Source organism: Apostichopus japonicus, chromosome 18, assembly GCF_037975245.1.
Source record: "Apostichopus japonicus isolate 1M-3 chromosome 18, ASM3797524v1, whole genome shotgun sequence".
In the NCBI taxonomy this organism is placed as follows: Eukaryota; Metazoa; Echinodermata; class Holothuroidea; order Aspidochirotida; family Stichopodidae; genus Apostichopus; species Apostichopus japonicus.
This window is the reverse complement of record NC_092578.1, coordinates 14,671,702-14,691,776: the sequence shown is the minus strand read 5'-3', so window position 1 is coordinate 14,691,776 and position 20,075 is coordinate 14,671,702. Positions and strand designations below refer to the sequence as shown.

The window sequence follows — 20,075 nt, the reverse complement described above, 5'->3', positions numbered from 1 at the left end:
CCGAAATAATATACAGATGGTTACGACAAGTAATAGACCTATCTGTTTGTCACACAAGGTTTTTGGACGTTCTTCAAATTCTTATGGTCAGTGCCAATACATACTGGTCTTTCATATAAATGCAGTTTTCGAACTACTGCTGTCAGAAGTTCAGTCATAACCATTTGTCAAATGTGGTCGTGTGCTTTACTGGGAATGTTTATAGAACAGATACGGTTCAACGATCGGGTTACAGCTACATCTCGGATAATAAAAAACTTAATTGAAGTAAAACATTTACTCTGCGTGCCCATATACTATTTATGACGCTGTCATAGTCTTTTCTGTGATTACATATTCGATGAAATTTTGCTGGTAGCCAAACAGTATATCAAACATACAAATCAACAGCGTTTATCTCAAGTTCAGTAGCAGACGGTAGAGGAGATTTACCAGGTGCGAAGTTTATGACCATCGTGGATTCATATCAACTGAAGAAGAGGTGTGTACAAATTTCATTTCGTTTATAAATTATTATTGCTGTCGTTTACGAGCTTAACATATTGCAAGAGTTTTACAAATTATATAATGTACACAAACACACACTCACGCATACACACGTATGCATATACATGATTTCGAGTTGGTTAGCATCATGTTTGATGTCTAGAGTAAGGCAAACTTTGTCACCAAAACAGAAGTAGTATTGTTCGATACAGGTGACAAACGCCTACAGTGGAATTACGACCGTCCTTACCGGTTTCGAACCTCTGGGCACACAATCAGCGTTCATAGCGTAGTGGTTAGGGTGTCCGCAAATAAAGCGGGAGGACTGGGTTCGAATCATGTTGAAGGCTGGAAGATTTTTCATTATTCTGGATTTTTCAACTCACTACGATTTCAATTATATGTGTGTGTGTGTATATATATATATATATATATATATATATATATATATATATATATATATATATATATATATATGACGAGGACACAGAGTATAACAACCGTCCGGAAACATGTGGCGTAAGGTATGGTAATTACTTGGACGTGATCCTTTTTAACTAACCTGCAATAACAATTCTCACATCACACAATTTGGAACATAAAAAAAACAGGATCCTTCCAATTAGCATAGGCTTCTAGCTGGGATCCGCCAAGGGTATCGCCACTGTGACGTTGTGACGTCATGGAGCGAATGGGAATAATGAAGACGAAATTTCGTTTCATTTATACAATAGTCGGCTGGAGGCGGGGGGTTGTACGGTGATAGGGTTTTTGAAAAAATAAGGTATTCTACGTATGTCCTCGTTGAATTCGTCATGTAGAGAGGAATGTAATGAATATGCATGAGATAAAACAGTAAAATTGACTATAGGCCTATGGCGAATTATTTTAGTTCATGCTGTATGCCTAAACTGGTGAAGACATAACACTTTGGTGGTTGTTTAATGGGTAAGTTGCATTGGAAGGATATATAGACCTTTGGAAAATCTGTTTTTGACTGATGAAAGAAGAAAAAAATACTAACCATTCTGGTTCATTCTGATCCATTCTGATCCATTCTGAGGGTGAAAGTCACATGGAATTCTTACATTGCGTTTTCGATTTATTGATATAGTTGCAATGTAGAGTGAACTTGAAGCAAATAGCTGTGATGTCAAAATAGATGCAAACAGACATAATTGTTTCATGTTTTGTTTACATATACACCTTATTTTGTCTTGCAAGTGTGTTGCATTAATTATTAACATATGAATACACTGCAGTTAATGTAGTATTGATGGCTTGACCCCTAATGCATGTATATAGGAACCCCATATAATTATATCTAATCCAAAGAAATTGAAATATTAAATAAAAACAATGCATTTTGCTGTCAGTGCGCAAGTATAACATTACAGCAATATATAGTTGTTTTGGTACAAAACATGACATCTCCAAATGTTCAACGGTTCATGATCTCAAATAATGATACATAGGAAATGGATGCTAATTTCACCAGGATTCATATTTTATTTTATTTTTAATTGAATTTATTGCTTTCATTTTATTTAAAAAGTGCCCTTTTGTTGAGAAACAGAGGACCCAAAATCAAGTTCGGTACTATACCCCCCCCCCCCCCCTCCACCACTCCTCCTTCAGCCTCTCGACTGAAGTCTCAGGCTATACCTTTCAGTGTGTGTGGTTTGTTTATTAGTATTTCCAATTGCAGATATACGATCTTTCAGTTCGAGCACTTAAATGATGACGTCAAAATCATGACGTTTAAGCCTATATAAGTATATATCATGATACTCTCAGGGTATGTTTTCATACTTTCCATACTGTATTATGTAATCTCACTATATACTCTCAATTACCGTAATGAATTATATGCACCCACCGAAATGTAATTTATCATTCAAGAATGCGTATTATACAGATGTTCCGTGTTTTGTTCCTTGTGAAAATGTTTGTCGATATCTTTAAATGTTACCATGAATAGTCATTCTATTTATTTTCCGCAAAAGACAAATCATTGAATATACACCCTGTTTGCTAACAAAACACAAAATTTAATATACGCTTCAAACAGTGGCAAACGAGATTGTAGATATATTTTACACAGTATACTTCTCAAGCTCTCAAAACCATTGTTTGAGTTTCTACTACTATTGCACAGATCATCATGTACGTGGGCTTAGTATACAAATATACTCATGTATGGTTGTTTACAGTTGCAGACGTTCCATAAGTTTGTGCTTTGTCGAATGTTTGGTTTTGTGTCATTCTTTCATTAAGTTATTATATTCATTTCTATGTTATTTTAGAGGAACAATATAAGAAATGGACTTTTAAACAAGTGACATATAGACACGACCTTTATAACTAATACAATTTCAGTACATATACACACCACTTGTCTGCATACCATAAAAATGCTTCAAGTGAGCTTGGAAAGTAATAAAGGAGCCTTATTTTCAGCAAAAGGCATGTAACCCTTGAATATACACCCTGTTTGCTAACAAACTCAACGGGCCAAAATCATTGCTATATAATTTGACATAGGTATATACAATACGCATATCCTTTTTTCAAATTTGAAAATATACATCTGCATGATACCACATGCACATATCGGGTCAACTGCCGAGGTAAGTTAATTTCGAGCTCATCATTTCTTGTATAAATCTAATCATTTAAACATTTATCCTGCGTTTAACGCATTAAAGGAGCTGGTCGCTATTCATTTCAAGAATTATTAAAGCAATTACACACCATGACTTTTACCATGATTCTATATATAGTATAGTACTACTATCTAAGTAGTACCATATTCCATACGACCGTACTATGTACGGGATCTAGGATTCTATACTCATAAATGTACAGCTATAAAGATAGTTGATTCCTATGCAACGCAGTCGAGACGGTATAGGTAGAGATCTTCAGAGAGGTCTGTACAGGTCCTAAAGGCTCAGGGCTAAGAATTGCTCGTCGTTTTCAGATACTAATATCATTTTTTTAGTTCACGATCTATACATATATATATATATATATATATATATATATATATATATATATATATATATATATAAATATATATATATATATATATATATATATATATATATATACATATATATATACATATATATATACATACATATATATATATATATATAATATATATATATATATATATATATATATATATATATATATATATATATATATATATATATATATATATATATATATATATATATACAGTCACGGCTAGCGATATACGTTACGTCAGGTGATAGGGGTGGGAATGAGGAGAATGGGAAGGGAGGAGGGACTGTAAGGGATATTTGGAAAGGGAAGTGGTAGTGATGGAGCGGCCCCGGGGTTCGGGGTGATAGTTGACCCGAATTATTAAAAAAAAATAATAATAATTACACACAATATGAGAATGTTAAAGTTTTGTTGCAAGTTGGTCGTAATAGAAAGATCCTGATCGCAACCTTGTCAGGAAAATTCTGATTTCTGAGTCAATAATATTAGGCTATTTCTAATTATTTTCATTTAAGGCTTACATGGCCTTACGAATCCACCCTTTTGGAAAATTATGATTCCAGTTGGAATATTATGATTCCACACAACACTCCCAATCACAAGACCCTAGCAACGTCCCTGTTTGACAGCATGTATAATTAATAAATTACTCATTTTCATTTAATTAATAAAGTCATGAATGAATTTTGAAAATGTTTTTCATGTTGTGATATTGTTAATCAGTATTCGTTACCAATTCAAATGAGAATAAATTGACGACAATAATTGCAAGGAAACTTAAAGTATGACTGTAGGCACAACATTGGTTTTGAGAGTTTGTATATATACCTTAACAAATCACTGCTATCATGTATGCACAACATTGGTTTTGAGAGTTTGTATACTTTTACAAATCACTGTTCTCATGTATGCACAACATTGGTTTTGAGAGTTTGTATACTTTTACAAATCACTGTTCTCATGTAGGCACAACATTGGTTTTAGTAGTTTGTATAGCTTTACAAATCATTGCTATGTAGCCTCAACGTTGGTTTTGAGAGTTTTGATACCTTTACAAATCACTGCTATCATGTAGGCACAACATTAGTTTTGAGAGTTTGTATTCCTTTACAAATCACTGCTATCATGTAGGCACAATTTTGGTTTCGAGAGTTTTTGTACCTTTTCAAATCACTGCTATCATGTGTAGGCACAACATTAGTTTTGAGAGTTTGTATACCTTTACAAATCACTGTTCTAATGTAGGCACAACATTGGTTTTGAGAGTTTTGGTACCTTTACAAATCACTGCTATCATGTGTAGGCACAACATTGGTTTTGAGAGTTTGTTAACCTTTACAAATCACTGCTAACAATCCATTTTCTGTTTTTATACCATATGTAACTCTTAAGAATTTGCACTTCTAGGACTGTTACCCATGAATTAATCACCTCAGGTTCATCAATTAAAGTGGCTGAACTGCTTAGTCTAACTCACTAACTCATATCAAGGGCGCAACTACGTATATTTCTGTGGGGGGGGGGGGGGAGCAGAGGCTTTATTCCCGGCAGAATAGTATGGGGGGGGGGGACTAAAGCACCTTTTGGTAGACATAATATTACAAATGTAATAATTCCCTAGAAGAATATTCCTAAAGAATATTCCTAGTGTACATAGTACATAAACATACATGTATTTGCGAACGATACAATTTAATCAGTCTGAAATTTTTCGAAGTAGTTTTAAAAGTTGCAAAATGCAGCACCTTTTTGCGCCATAAAGTACCCTCTCCTTAGACCCCCTCCCATGGACTTCTTCACGGATTAGCGGCCCCCCCCCATCACCCCAAGTAAAAATACCTTGAAACAGAAACATCAATAGGAATAGTGTTTTAAAATCCTTGCACTATCACATACGAAGACTAAAGTAAAGAGCATTCACTCAACATACAAACCACTCAATTGAGCTACTTCACTTTGTAAAACACGAAAAGAGGGCGCTGGGTTTAATTTAAAGTCGCCATGAAACTAGCAACTAGTGACTTTCGAGATGTACATGGGTGGTATCTTTTTGTAAGGCTGGGATTAGACCTACAAGAATTCAAGAATTCTTAAAGGTTGCCGATGAATATGCATTTTTTTTATTATGCCTTACTATTTTCCAGGTCAGTGATTCTGATCAATGTCAACTAGGATCAACTAGTACAAAAACAAATTTTTAGCTATTAGACCAGTTCTTAAAATTTAGTTTCTCAAGCTGACAAAGCATACACCTGTTTGTTGTATTGAGTTGCGAACGTGTCAGGTAATTAACACCCTGATTTGCTATACAGTATTGGAGTAAAAGAGCTTGTGATTTTTAACATTCTTACTGAGAACTTCAAAAGCCGTCGTGGTAAAAGAGAGGTAAGCACATTAAATTTTATAGAGGGTTTTTATTTATAGGGCGACGTTTGTCTTCAGGTAAGTGAAAGCACCAGTATACCACCAACCCCACTTTAGCTGACGATCGTGGTCCTATGTTACGTTTCATATTAAGTAATAATTATTTCTCTTGTACTGGAATATATTATCTCCAAATCAATGGTACCGCTATGGGCACTATGATGGCACCATGTTACGCCAACATAGTTATGCACGAATTGGAACAGGAAATGCTATCCATGCACTTCTCTTCTAAAGCCATCATTATTAAAGATACATTGAAGATATATGTTTTGTCTGACCATATGGTGAATCTCTTGAGTCTTTCTTTGATCATGTTACTTCTTTCATGACGGCATTAAATTTTCTGTCGAAGTCTCTAAACACCAAATATCATTCCTAGATGTTCTGGTCAAATTAGATGGCAATTCCTTAACCACTTCGGTCTATTATAAACCCACTGATATTCATATGTATTTACACTTTAATAGTTTTTTCACCAAGGGCGTAGGAACCGGGGGGGCTGGGGGGCGCCAGCCCCCCAGTGAAAAATGTGGGGGGGGCGGAAGTATCATTCCGCCCCCCGCTCCGCAAGTCAGAAACCCCTTTTTCATTTCCAAATGAGAAAAAACTCATTTGGAGCACCAAATTGCATTTAAGGCCAGGTGAAAATGCAAAATTCTTTACAAAATGGAGTGAGAGTTGAAGTGTGCTATATTGCACCAAATTGCATCTGAGGCCACCTGGAAATGCAAAAAAATTCCAAAGGGGAGGGGGACACCCCCTCCCCTTAGACCCCTCCCCCAGGCCGGCCATCAGTCTTCAGCCCCCCCACTCAAAAGTACCTTCCTACGCCACTGTTTTTCACCCACATAATCTCAAGAGTTCTATTGCTTACAGCCAATGCCTAAGATTTAAACGCATTTGCTCCCACCCACGTGATTTTGAACACCGGCCATTTTAACTGGTTATTTCTTGAACGTCGGATATCCCCTTTACTTAATTACACAGGGTATTTCCAGGGCCGACAATCAGTCTGTAGGGGAATCTTTTAAGGGCACCCCCATGCTACCATTTCGTCAAACACCCCCCCCCCCAACCTTAGATTTCTACTCACTTCCTCCAGACTTCCTTACTCATTTTCCCCTTCCGCAGGCAATTTCCGTTGCTGAAAACCTCGACGCCATATAAGCCCCCATATTACCCCAGGCCCGAGGTAAAAATTCCAATGTTGACTATAGTCTAAGACCCTCCCTCCCCTCTCTTGTGATTCTATTCTATAGTCCAAGACCCCCCCCCCTCCCCTCTCTTGTGATTCTATTAATGTTATTTACATTTTCTACTGTGTATTGTACTTTGCAAAGAGGGCAATTATGTAGGTGAAACATAATGTAGGTAATCACCAAAAAATGTATTCATGATAATTGTGTAGGATTCCCCGTTTCCGAACATTTCAATCTTCATAGTCATTCTCTCAAATTGCCTCGAACTTCAAATCCGCCACTAAACGCAAACGTAAAGAAATCGATTGAATCTTTCGTATTAAGTCTCACATCATCGCCCGGCCGCGAATTTTTTTCCCTGAACCTTTCGGGCAGTGTACGTGGAATTTAGCTAATCGGAGCGAGGCTGTGTTGATGACGTACTACTCAGTATAATGGTCAGTCGGGTAAATGCGTCGCTTCAATAACATAAGGTGGAAAACGAAAGACGTTTTAGGAAAGTTTATCCTAAATTAAAGGCAGATGACTGGCTAGAAGAAAAGCCAAGGGAAACAGATATTCACTCTGGAACAATTAAAAGAGAGGATTTATTGCATAATAAAACAAGGGCAGTACTTGTACTCTTATTTACCTAATTCGCTCATCAGTTTACAACAGATATTTGGCAGTTTCCACAATAAACCGTTAATTACTGGACCTCGTCTCTCTCAAGGAGGTTCTATAGGAAAAGTTATTTGATTGCAATCGGACCTCCGTTAGGTGTCCAATTTTTATTAGTAATAGCTACCGTGGCCTCTAGTTTATAGATAGATCATAAAAATTTCCTAAAGCTGTAGGCCTACTGTCACTGTGTACAAATATTGCTGTGTAGATGTAACGGTTAACTGTAAGTACGTAACATACTACTGTACCAGTACTACAGTACTGAGTACAGTGTCATGTCAATCTGAAGACATTGTAAATTTGTATAACAGACAGCGATCATACATCGCCGTTTTTCAGCAAAGAAACCGATGCAAACGTCACGTAAGTTGTGCACAATGATTCAGTATAATGTTATTATTGCAAGGCCTATATACCTTAATACTTTCTGCTGTAGTACAACAATTATGTTGACTTATCGAATGTGATTTCCCCACTTCAACATTTGGTAAGCACGCCGCCATCTTTACTGAGTAGTACGTCATCAACACAGCCTCGCTCTGATTGGCTAAACTCCACGTACACTGCCCGAAAGGTTCAGGAAAAAGAAATTCGCTCACCGGCCTCAACAAAGACTTGGGACTTTAGAACTATTAGTTCTACAAGCATATGTAATCCGTCCTTTGCTCCTTGATCCGCTTCCTGTATAGTCATGGTTTATTTGGTTCTAATTCCATCAATGCAATTTACACTTATGTAGCGTCATACTCTCGTTGTGTTACATTTGGCACTTTTCATTCGACTGCAAAGCATTGCTGAAGAAATTCCAATATTTTTTCTAAAATTTTACTCCTTATTTGTCAAGTATGAGTCATATTTCTCTGGTTTTCTCTAATAATAATAATAATAAATATATATATATTTACCTGAAACGGTAAGAGTTAGAATACATAACATTGAAAAAACTCCCAGCCGCCACAGGGATTCGAACCCGGGCTTTCCGCTTTATACGCGGACACCCTAACCACTAGGCCATGGACGCTGATTGTATGTCCAGAGGTTCGAAACCAGTAAGGAAGGTCGTCAATCCACTGTAGGCGTTTGTCAGCTGTATCCATCAATGCTAGTTCTGTTTTGGTGACATATTTTGCCTTACTCCAGAGATCAACCATGATGCTAACCCAATCGAAATCATTGATGCTTTGATGCTATAGACACTGATTGTATGTCCAGAGGTTCGAAACCACTAAGGAAGGTCGTCATTAGGATATTGCCACCTGTATCGAACCAGGGAGTTGTTATAACAACTCCCAGCCGCCACAGGGATTCGAACCCGGGCTTTCCGCTTTATACGCGGTCACCCTAACCAACTAGGCCATGGACGCTGATTGTATGTCCAGAGGTTCGAAACCAGTAAGCCTGGAAGGTCGTCAATCCACTGTAGGCGTTGTTATAACAACACTGTAGGCGTTGTTATAACAACTCCCTGATCGAACAATGCCAGTTCTGTTTTGGTGACATACTTTGCCTTATTCCAGAGATCAATCATGATGCTAACCCAATCGAGATCATTAATGCTTTGAAGTGATTTGAATAAACTTAAAAGTATATATATAGTATATACATATATAGAGAGAGATTACGTACTCTTGCCTTAGTATTAACAAATATAACAGATTTTGAAAACACTATAGTTCAGTTCAACAAAAAAAAAATTCTTGGACGGATAGCTGCAGGGTTGTCTTGAAACCGCCAACAGAATATCCAATTGAGTTTGAGGAGCATAAAGTTACCTACTAAGAAGCCTGGATTCGTCTATTAATGCCTCAATGACTGACGCGTAGCGGATAATGTCAGGTCTTACTGAACCTGTTTAAACATTTTTTTTTTCACACTCGACCTCTCCAAACTTTGTATCAGTTTTAATCAATTAATAAAACAGATCAAACATTATGGAAAAGTAAGTAATAACAATGCATTTGTAATTGTGGATTCGGACTTGGACTTGCTTTTTATAGGAGGCTTGGAATCATCTCGAAAACGGTGTATCCTTGTCTCGCACTTGAAGCAGAGTCCACATGACGGTATATGACGGAGGTATGGTTACAATTACATATAGTCTGTATTTGTCCTTGTGGATTGTCTGGCTCACCACATACCCCTATCCTGTTCTCTCTCAATGTATAAGTAACAATTCATATACGGGAAAGGTGTAGGGGTGCCTTAGAGGTTTCTTTCTCTTGATTGTTTTTTTTTTTTTGTGTGTGTGGAAAACTACATGCATGTTTCCGATTTTCGCTCCTATAGCTGATGGAACGAATTTGTTTGACCTTCTAGTCATTTGTTTAAGTCACACCTTCCCTCCTAACCCTCATTAAAGTTCAATATGTATATATTACAGATAATATGGCGGAAGCAACTTTCGCAGATGGCGTTGAGAATGGTCAGACTACTTCATTCAGCAATACCGAGGCCGTAACGACCAATGGTACTACCACAGCGAACTCACGACAAGATACACCTCTGTCGAACTCTAAGAGGGGTTTAACTTACGACATAAACGAAAGTCCTGTCTGGTATATTTCAATACTGCTTGGCTTCCAGGTAAGAAATACCATAGGTATTGGTAACAGTGAGAGATAATGTAGTAAAGGGGGAAAATATTCAGCTATACAACACATGTGGACTAGTATTGGAAAAAAGAAGCAAATAGTAAATTGTGTCACATCTTATTTGGAACGCGAAGAGCATGGAACGCCAAAGGGGTCACAGATGTTATACTATCTATATAAAGTTGTGTTGTAATTGGCTATATACTTGTATGCTGCTTATGTTGCAGTCTCAAATTATGGTGTTGTCTAACTTGTGTTTCAATACATGCTGCTGACAGAACCTGTGTTCAAGGACGCCTGTAGCACGGGGGTTATTCATTTGCATTCATTTACAAGTTAATTATTCAATGTGTTAGTCGGCGTGATGATTCAGCCGCACAAACAGAATATACGAGCGCAACCATAGTTACAGAACACTCATATACCTTGTAACCTTTTGAAAAGAACTATACACATGTCCAGGCTTATACACAAACTCATCAACATACAAAACTAACAAAACAATTTCGCTCCTGAACATGCATTTCTTAGAGGGTTATTTTCTTTTTTCGTGTCGATAGTTCTTATCGCTTTGGTTTTAGTTGTCAATGTCGGTGACAACATGACCACAGCCAAGGGCGTAGGAACCGGGGGGCTGGGGGGGGGGGGGGGCGCCAGCCCCCAGTGAAAAATATGGGGGGGGGGGGGGCGGAAGTATCATTCCGCCCCCCCCGCTCCGCGAGTCAGAAAACCCCTTTTTCATTTCCAAATGAGAAAAAAATCTCATTTGGAGCACCAAATTGCATCTATAAGGCCAGGTGAAAATGCAAAATTATTTACAAAATGGATTGGGTGTTGAAGTGTGCTATATTGCACCAAATTGCATCTGAGGCCACCTGGAAATGCAAAAAAATTCCAAAGGGGAGGGGGACACCCCCTCCCCTTAGACCCCTCCCCCAGGCCGGCCATCAGTCTTCAGCCCCCCCACTCAAAAGTACCTTCCTACGCCACTGACCACAGCTAAGTCTTGTTGTTTATGTTCTTCTTGCAGCACTACCTCACCATGTTTGGAAGTACATTGGGTATTCCCCTGCTTCTGTCCGTGGATCTCTGTATGGAGGATAACCCTGTAGATATCGGTAAACTGATACAGACAGAGTTCTTTGTATCAGGACTGGCAACGATTCTGCAAACTACATTTGGAAATCGGTAAGATTGATAGAATATACCATATATATATATATATATATATATATATATATATATATATATATATATATATATATATATATATATATATATATATATATATATATATATATATATATATATATATATATATATATACATATATATATATAGTTAGTTAGTTAGTTAGGAACTGAATCGCAAATAATATGCAAGATGTCATCCGTGCATTGGAGATTGTTTACTACAGCAAGTATGAAGAACAGCAATGCCTTTAACACCAGCATCACAGACATAACGTTACCCTTTGTGTATTCGAATATGTATATACTGGTATTGTACATCATTATGTCACGTAAGCTAATAAGGTCCTTAATTAGGTCCTTTCTTTTAGTAGTCACGAAGAACCTATAGTAAGTACTTTTAAGTTATTCGACATTTTTTTCTTCTTCAAAAGTCTGCCAATAGTACAAGGGGCGTCCATTTCCTTCCTCGGCCCGGCCCAAGCGATTCTCCAAGCCCAGGGACCATGCCTTGATAGACTGACAGGTGAGCTCATTAATTATTGTACATTACTTGTAACCACGGTCATGGTTGGATTTCCAACAAGTAAATAATAATAATCAAATTCTACTAAAGTGTGTAATTAATCGTATTTACTGTACAGTTGAACAAAAGTTTCCCGAAGAATATCCGAGGAAAAAATTATGTTTAAGCGTAATTACGAAATACTTTTGAAGTTATGTGGGAAATTTCGTGGAAGAGCGGGATATGGGGCCCTGAGTGGGTGGGGCTGAGGGAAGGGTGAAGGGAAAAGGGGAGGGATCGGTTGCCTCGTTTACTTACCAAACTCAACTTACGTATGACATTCCAACTAGTTTCCCTTCACTCTTCCGTTCACCCTCCCACCCCTCCCCCCTCCTTCTCTTGAAATTTCCACACTTCCCGGCCCATTACCTATCCCGTCAACTGTTCAGTAGTATACATTCTCTGAACGCGTAGGCTGTGTTATACAGGTATATCTGACCATGAAATGCATCCACGCTCGGATGAGCATTTGTTGCTATACCTTCGAGTATAATTTTAGCGTTTAGGAATTTAGCCTTGTACTTTTCGTCTGACTGTTGTACTTCAAGTGCACGTTACCTGCTAGGCTATTCTAGCTTGTCAGCGGGGGGTGATATTACAATATTACAGCTTTAGGCGCCAACAGTATACAACAATGCCAATCTAAATTGGATTTTGCGTTGTGTTTTCAAATAACAATGCAGATTTCGTACACCTCAGTATGGGGTCTTTTTGGGTTGGTCTTCATTTAAGTTATTCACACCCCGTTAATAGGTTTACCAAATCATTGTTCAAAGTTTTCAAGATTTCTAAAAGATAATATTTGACTAAAAAATTACCCCATCAAAATGTGGCCAGGTGCCAAATGTTAATACGTTACATGTGTTACAAATTCTGAAGATGTCGGTTCCCACATTGTAATGGCGTTTCGTCGATTTAAATAATCTGTGCTTCACTTAGTTAAACTTTCAATTCATAACCGTCGAATGTCATAAAACAGTGAACGCAATTGTTATTACTATTTTGGAGGGGGTGGGGGGGGGGTTCTTACGTTTGTAAATATTTGATAAATGTTGGCTAACACCTATAAGTGAATCAAAGTGATAAACTAACATACCATTACAACGCAATGTATTATATTATACGTTGCCGTCTAATCTACTTTCATGTAAAGGTTAGATTCCTCGGAAAGTATTTTTCTTTTTTTATTATTATTATGATTGAGATTAACCATGCTGAAGCTTGGCGTTATAATGTAACTTAATCTTCTACCGAAGTTTCGACGAACCTTTTAACTATACGCTCAGTTGTATCTGGGTCTAACCTGACGAAAGGGGTTGTGTCTGGGGCCGGGGTCAATATAAGGAGCCCCGGGTCAATATAAGCAGCCTGGGGTCAATATAAGGGGCCCTGGGTCAATATAAGTGGCCCGGGGTCAATATAAGGGGCCCGGGGTCAATATAAGGGGTCCGGGTTAATATAAGGGGCCCGGGGTCACTATAAAGGCCCGGGTCAATATAAGGGCCCCGGGTCATATAAGGGGCCCGGGTTCAATTTAAAGGACCCGGGGAAATATGGCATAAAGGATATGTCTTCTCACTTTGATGAACGTTATATGAATTTACAAAGATTTCAAAATGTGACACGAGCCATTGTATTTTAAGTGTTTTGTCGAATGATTATTTACTTTTTGTTTTCATAGTGAATTCAACAGCGGAAGAGGTGGAACTGAGAGGAGAGTTTTGGAGATCCAGAATGCAACTATTACAAGGAGCGATACTGGTGGCATGCTTGGTTGAGGTGAGTGACGTCACAAGGGAAAACGCCCTCTTTATGTCTCATTTGATCGAAGTCAACTTAATCTAATGCTGTAGTATATTAACAAAGCACTGATTATTCCAAAGTCCATTGAGTTTTAGATATGCGATTCCTTCTTCTTTGGCCGCACTGGCACCTTCATGTTACAAATACGTAAATAGGCTTACGTCTGTCATCTTTGACAACTGTTTCAACTTTAACACATGTGATTATCACAATTACTGCACTATGTAGGAATTCGGGCAATATTCATCAAGATAACGTTCACACTTAAGCTTTCAGTCGCTCGATTTGTTCATCTGACGTAAACTTATGGAATGGCATCGGAAATCATATTAAATTTAGTGAGAGGGTAACTAAATTCTGCAAAAGAAAAAAGAAAAATAATAATAAAATAAATAAAAAATGAAAGGAATAATTGTACTTCGGTACAATTACATTCACAAAGTACATTTCTTTGCCTCTCCGTCATCTTTTGTCAACTGTTTTTTCGTTTATTTGGTCTTCTGTTCTAACTTTTCTATTCATCTTGTTGTTTTTCTCCTCCAGTTTTCTTTATATTTTGCTACCAATTATATATATATATGGGAGAGCTGCCTGTACTAAATAAGCATCTGGCTTATTTCAGCTCTCCTCAACTGTTTTGTATTGATCCTTCTTCCGTCGTTGTTGCTGCTGCACACTAATAGAAATATAACTGAGCAGAAACTGATGATTTGAGTCATTCAGTGTGTTACAGTAGGCCTATACCCCAGCAAACACAAAACGTTATCATAACATTTTTAAAAGAGCCTCTAAAATATGTTTTTATAACGTTAAATGTGGTGTTATAAAAACGTCGGCAAAACGTTTTTATGAGATGTTAATGTTATATTAATGTTATATTAATGGTTTATTGAAAAAATGTTTTGAAATAATAGCCTGAAAACGTTTTCGTTACATATTTATTACACCACAAATAACGTTATCAAAACAAAAGACGAAACGTTTTAATAACGTTTTAAAAACGTTTTTGTGTTTGCTGGGACTATATACCTTTGCAAGAAGCCATGTTGCTCCATGACTGTGCATGGTGTTTGCATGATATAATATATGACTATACGCGTAGAAACAGCTCCGCACTAGTTATGTACAAACATTTCATTCCCGAGTGACTTTTTGGACGTTTATAGGTATGTAAGAATTTGTCTGAAAAAATGAATGGGACCATTATCAATGCATAATTTATTAAATCATTTTTTACGTATATATCATTTGTACATATAAGTAAATTATTGTCAAACTTGCAAGGAACCCGAATGAAAGGCATAAGTTGACTAAGAACAAGCAAGAACTTGATGCTGATTTTAATCGTCCATAACTTTAGAGCTGGAAATTGTATTTTACACTTGGAAAAGAATTTCAACTTGGGCAAAAATTCGTTGCAATTTATACCCTCTTCTCTAATTTTTTGTACCGAAAATATATTTTAGGTGGGAGATCAAAAAGTTCAAAGTATGTTTGAAAAAAAGAAAGTATCTTCAGAAGAAAAGAAACTGAAGACCAAACACCGCCTGCTCAACATGAAAATGAAACAAGAGATGATTTCGCATTCCCAAAACAAAAGAGTAATTATTTCATCATGTAAATTACAGAAGGAACATAAAGCATTATCACCCTCCTTAATTAAAACGAGCAAGAATACTATCTGTGCCAAGGATTGCGGTGAATGAAACGAAACTGAAAGTGCCGGATTTTGCTATCTTTTACCGAATGGTGACTGAAAAATGGTTTACCAATCTTGTTCATTTATATGAAAATCTAGTCCCTGTTTTTTTCTCTCAATTTCTCAATGGCAGCAGGAGGAGTAAGTAAAGACCCTGTTAAAGTCGTATGCAAGGTTTGAAATGGAATCGTGATTGGCATTAAGTACCAGTACAAAACAATTTCCATGGATCATTAATTTCATTTGTCTATACCGCTTTTCACCCAAGTAAATTTAAGACTACAATTAACACTTTGAATGCGTGTAGCCCTCAAACCCCCTTCATTGTAAGGTCCGATCAACGTGCTACGTTTAACCTTGTCAGGTCGTCTCGCCCAGATAAAGTATAAAATGATCGTGCCAAGACTTTTAGGAAATCTATACAAGGGGAATCAGGATGTACCTGGAAAAAGCACCAGCTGAGAAAAGCCTAACGTCTTAACAATGGTGATCCTGCCGATGGGAATAAGGTGTCTTTGTGACCAAAGATTTAATCAAAGAAAGCCGACTTGAAAAGGCGTGAATAGGCATGTTGATCTCAAACAAACATGCAGTTTTGAAAGAAGAAAAATGCTTTTCAGAATGTTCAGTGTCATAGACTTGAGTAAATATGGTTCGTTTACATATACGCCTATTTAAAAGCTTCAACAGACTGTACGTTTAGATTCAAATGAATGATATCTCAAGATGGAAAACTTTGACGAATCTCATACTTTGTATGTAGATGTCTTATATTATTTACAAGAACCCTATTGCTTTTGACGGAGTTAAAAGGGCATTGGAGGTCACCAGAAGTCAAATTGTGAAAAGCTTGTAAACACAATATCTCCACATAGGAAACGGTAAAGAATCTCATACTCTTAACGTAGATGCCCCACATTAATTACAAGAACCTTATTGTTTTGGAGGGGTTCAAAGGTCATTCGAGGTCATCAAAGGTCAAATTGTGAAAACCATTGAAACAATACCTCAAGTTAGGATGCATGTTTATTTTTCATACCTGACATGTAGATCCATATAGTGAAACCTATTGGTTTTGGTGCTGATGTTCAACTATTGTGGTTTGACCCGAACATTAATGGAAATGACATTATAGTTGCAGTCCGAGCATAAGTACTGCACATACTAGCTTTAACATAACTAATAACATGAACAGTTTCAAGCGCATACCAGTACTGCTGGTCAGCTCTCTCCATAAAGGTTATGTTCACTGAAATGTCTGCCATATTTTGTTGTATATACTTAGACCTGGCTCTTACTCGTATTGGTTTGTTGTTTGGACAGATCCTGTTGTATCTGTCCAGACAACCTCATAATCAAAGATACCACTCACAATCATCTCCTTTAATATTTTCTCCTAGCACATTCCAATACATACATCCACAGGGTTTGTTTTGAAGTGAAAGTTGAATGCTGATGACAGAGTGGCCTGACTCTGATTATTTCGTTTATCATTTACAGCCAAGTGCATATTTTTAAACCCTGTCCAGAGTAGCCATGTTAAAGAAGTTCGCCTAAACGTCTCATAATTAAGATCACTTCAAAATTTAAACAATTCACCTCGGATGTTGGACATAACCAGCTGAATGGAAAGTTTCACTTTAAAAATCACCCATGTCATTTTATATGTTATCGTTTCAAAGTGCTCCTCTTTCTACATGAATGCAGATTTATCACAGTCAGTGTTCATTAATGACTCCTGTAACATTTTAATGATTAGAAGTTCACTCAAAAATATAGCCTGTATTATTTTGATTCAATGTTTAGTGACATACATTTCATGTAAATTTACCTGTTCAACTAATTGTTGTAAAGCCCACATCTGCCAATCACTATCGTTGAAAGAGTCAATATGTATTTAATGAAGGATAAACTGTTTAATTGCAGTTTTCAGATTTGCCAACCGTTAGCTCAGATCATACGTACCCACTAACTTTATAATGATATACACATACACCACATATTTTTGAGTCATATACCTTTTGCAAATATTGCATGCTATTGAGCTAAGTAATAAGAGGTTGTATTTCATTGTGCAGTTGGTTTCTACGTTTCGTCTTGTGTGTTAAAGGGTGCAGTATTTAATTGTCATGTGAGGCAAACCAGTAGAGGTCAAACTGTTAAACTTTATAAATACATATTTCAAGAAGTTAAACTATGATGAATCAATATTTGAGCATGTGGATGCACCATATAATAATTTAAAAACCCTCATTGTTTTTTTTTATGAAGTCAAAGGTCATTTGAAGTCACCAGAAGTCATATCATGAAAACCTTCTAAACGCGATATCTCAAGAAACTTCAATGGATCGCATATTTGTGGAGGTAGAAGGTCATTTGAGGTCATATGAGTTCAAAACGGAAAACATTGTAACACAATATATCAAGCAGGGAAACATGCCTGGCTGAAGATATGCATGCAGACATTAACAAGACAAATTCGGTATGGTCTTAGACCATACCGAATTTTATTATCTAGACTAAATCTTTGTTCGATATTCTTTGGCCATGTAATTTATAACCTTTGTGTAAATGTATTTGATTCGTTTATTATTGCGTATGTGCTTCTACGCAAATGTCTCTGAAAGTATATACGCAAGCGTGTTATGGTAGCTCTGGTTTTTATAGCTAAGTTGTGTACACATAAATGTTCCATTGTCATTACATTAACGCAAGTAGCTACTGAAACCTTCATTGTAGATGCTATGAAGATGCTCAACTGGCCCACACCCCCCTCCCCCCCCTCCCGCTCTCTTGCAAGTCTAGCATACAGAATATAATGATAATATTTATATACTCGTGTTGTTTCCCCGTACTGTTATATATGCTTTGAACGTACATCTGTTACGTGCGGAAGCTTAATAGCGCCATCAAGATAAGAAAACTTTGCCCCAATAATTCAACATTTTTCAGTAAATTGTTTAGATAACAAGATAATATCCTATCAAAAATAAAAAAAAATGTTGGATTGCTCAGTTGCTTTAACTAACCAATTGATCATTTTTCGGCAAAATGTTTAATTGACAACTGATCATATCTCGTCAATTCAACATTTTTCTGCAAAATGTTCAATTGTTCACTTCATTCCAATTGAACAATTTTCTGCAAAATATTCAATTGACCACTTATAATACGTTGTCAATTCAACAATTTTCTGCAAAATGTTCAATTGACAACTTATAATATCTCGTCAATAGAACATTTTTCTGTAGAATATTAATTTGTTCACTTCATTCCAACTGAGTATTTGAGCAATTTTCTGCAAAATGTTTAATTGACAACTAATCTTGTCTCATCGATTCAACATTTTTCTGCAAAATGTTAAATTGTTCACTTCATTCCATCTGAGCAATTGAACAATTATTTTCTGCACAATTTTTAATTGACAACTTATCGTATCTCGTCAATTCAACATTTTTCTGCAACACTGCATGGGTTAGTGCACACTAAAATACAACAAACAAACAACAGAAACATTCAATAGTGCAAGGTCAAATGTAATAAACGCAGGGCTATACAAACATATATTCTTTGTCGACATTGCTCAATCCTATACATTCATGTTTTGTTGTTGAAGTGTTAATCTATTTTTCTGTCATATTCTGTTTTGTTTATTTACAATATAGTTACGATTGCTTATATATATATTTCTATATAGATCATCGTAGGGTTCACTGGTTTAATAGGATTCCTTCTTCGGTTCATCGGTCCCCTTACCATCGCACCGACACTTTGCCTGATTGGTTTATCTCTCTTTGGAACAGCTGGGCGCTTTGCTGGTGGAAACTGGATTCTGGCATGGTGGTCAGTTTTTGGGGCATACATATTAATTTTTACAAAAAAAGATAGCCTATATAGTTTTTACCATTACCGTATAATTTGCCGCTGTTTTGAACAAACATAAGGACTTTTTGTAAGTAGTTTTTTCTCTCAATTGATTAGTTTCAAAGAACTAACATTTTTTATTGGTCAAAATAGACATACTATTACACCAATAATCCTTTATACCCCTCCCTTTATCTTTGGACAATGTGATCAATATATTTATGATAAACAACAAAACCCCCAACGGATGCACAATGCACAAAATATATTTTGATATGTTGGTCCAGATTATCGAAAATAACAATTTTAATTTATGAGAAATGACCATTTAAACATCTCGGGCTCATTGATGTAAGTGACTGGGCGGTTTAGTCTAACATACAAACGACTATATGGGTCAGTTCCTTTAGAAGCAATACACAAATCAGCAGGAAAACAAAAGACTTTTATATGGGTCCAAATAATATGCTTACAATACATCACAATTTGTCAATGACAAAGTGTTGGAAGTCATCCATGGATACTCTGTTGTTCAGGCTATGAAATTAAATG

The 20,075-nt window shown here is 36.7% G+C and overlaps 1 protein-coding gene and 1 long non-coding RNA gene across 4 annotated transcripts in view; one reads left to right on the top strand and one right to left on the bottom strand.

Moving 5' to 3' along the window:
• LOC139958474 (uncharacterized) overlaps positions 1-20,075 on the bottom strand; it is a 94,797-nt gene that overhangs the window by 1,288 nt on the left and 73,434 nt on the right. Inside the window, exon 2 of the long non-coding RNA XR_011789802.1 lies at positions 1,511-1,544. This is a non-coding gene — a long non-coding RNA (uncharacterized lncRNA). The remainder of the gene's footprint in view (positions 1-1,510; positions 1,545-20,075) is intronic.
• LOC139958454 (solute carrier family 23 member 1-like) overlaps positions 49-20,075 on the top strand; it is a 28,788-nt gene continuing 8,761 nt past the window's right edge. Inside the window, exons 1-7 of one of the 3 annotated variants that reach the window (XM_071955542.1) lie at positions 49-481; positions 9,809-9,887; positions 10,192-10,394; positions 11,433-11,590; positions 12,027-12,118; positions 13,839-13,936; positions 19,357-19,502. In XM_071955542.1, the coding sequence (XP_071811643.1) occupies positions 9,869-9,887; positions 10,192-10,394; positions 11,433-11,590; positions 12,027-12,118; positions 13,839-13,936; positions 19,357-19,502 (716 nt within the window). In that variant the 5' untranslated portion in view covers positions 49-481; positions 9,809-9,868. Of the gene's footprint in view, positions 482-5,656; positions 5,908-9,808; positions 9,888-10,191; positions 10,395-11,432; positions 11,591-12,026; positions 12,119-13,838; positions 13,937-19,356; positions 19,503-20,075 lie in introns of those variants that run through there. The other 2 variants (XM_071955544.1, XM_071955543.1) reach the window with 2 other exon arrangements.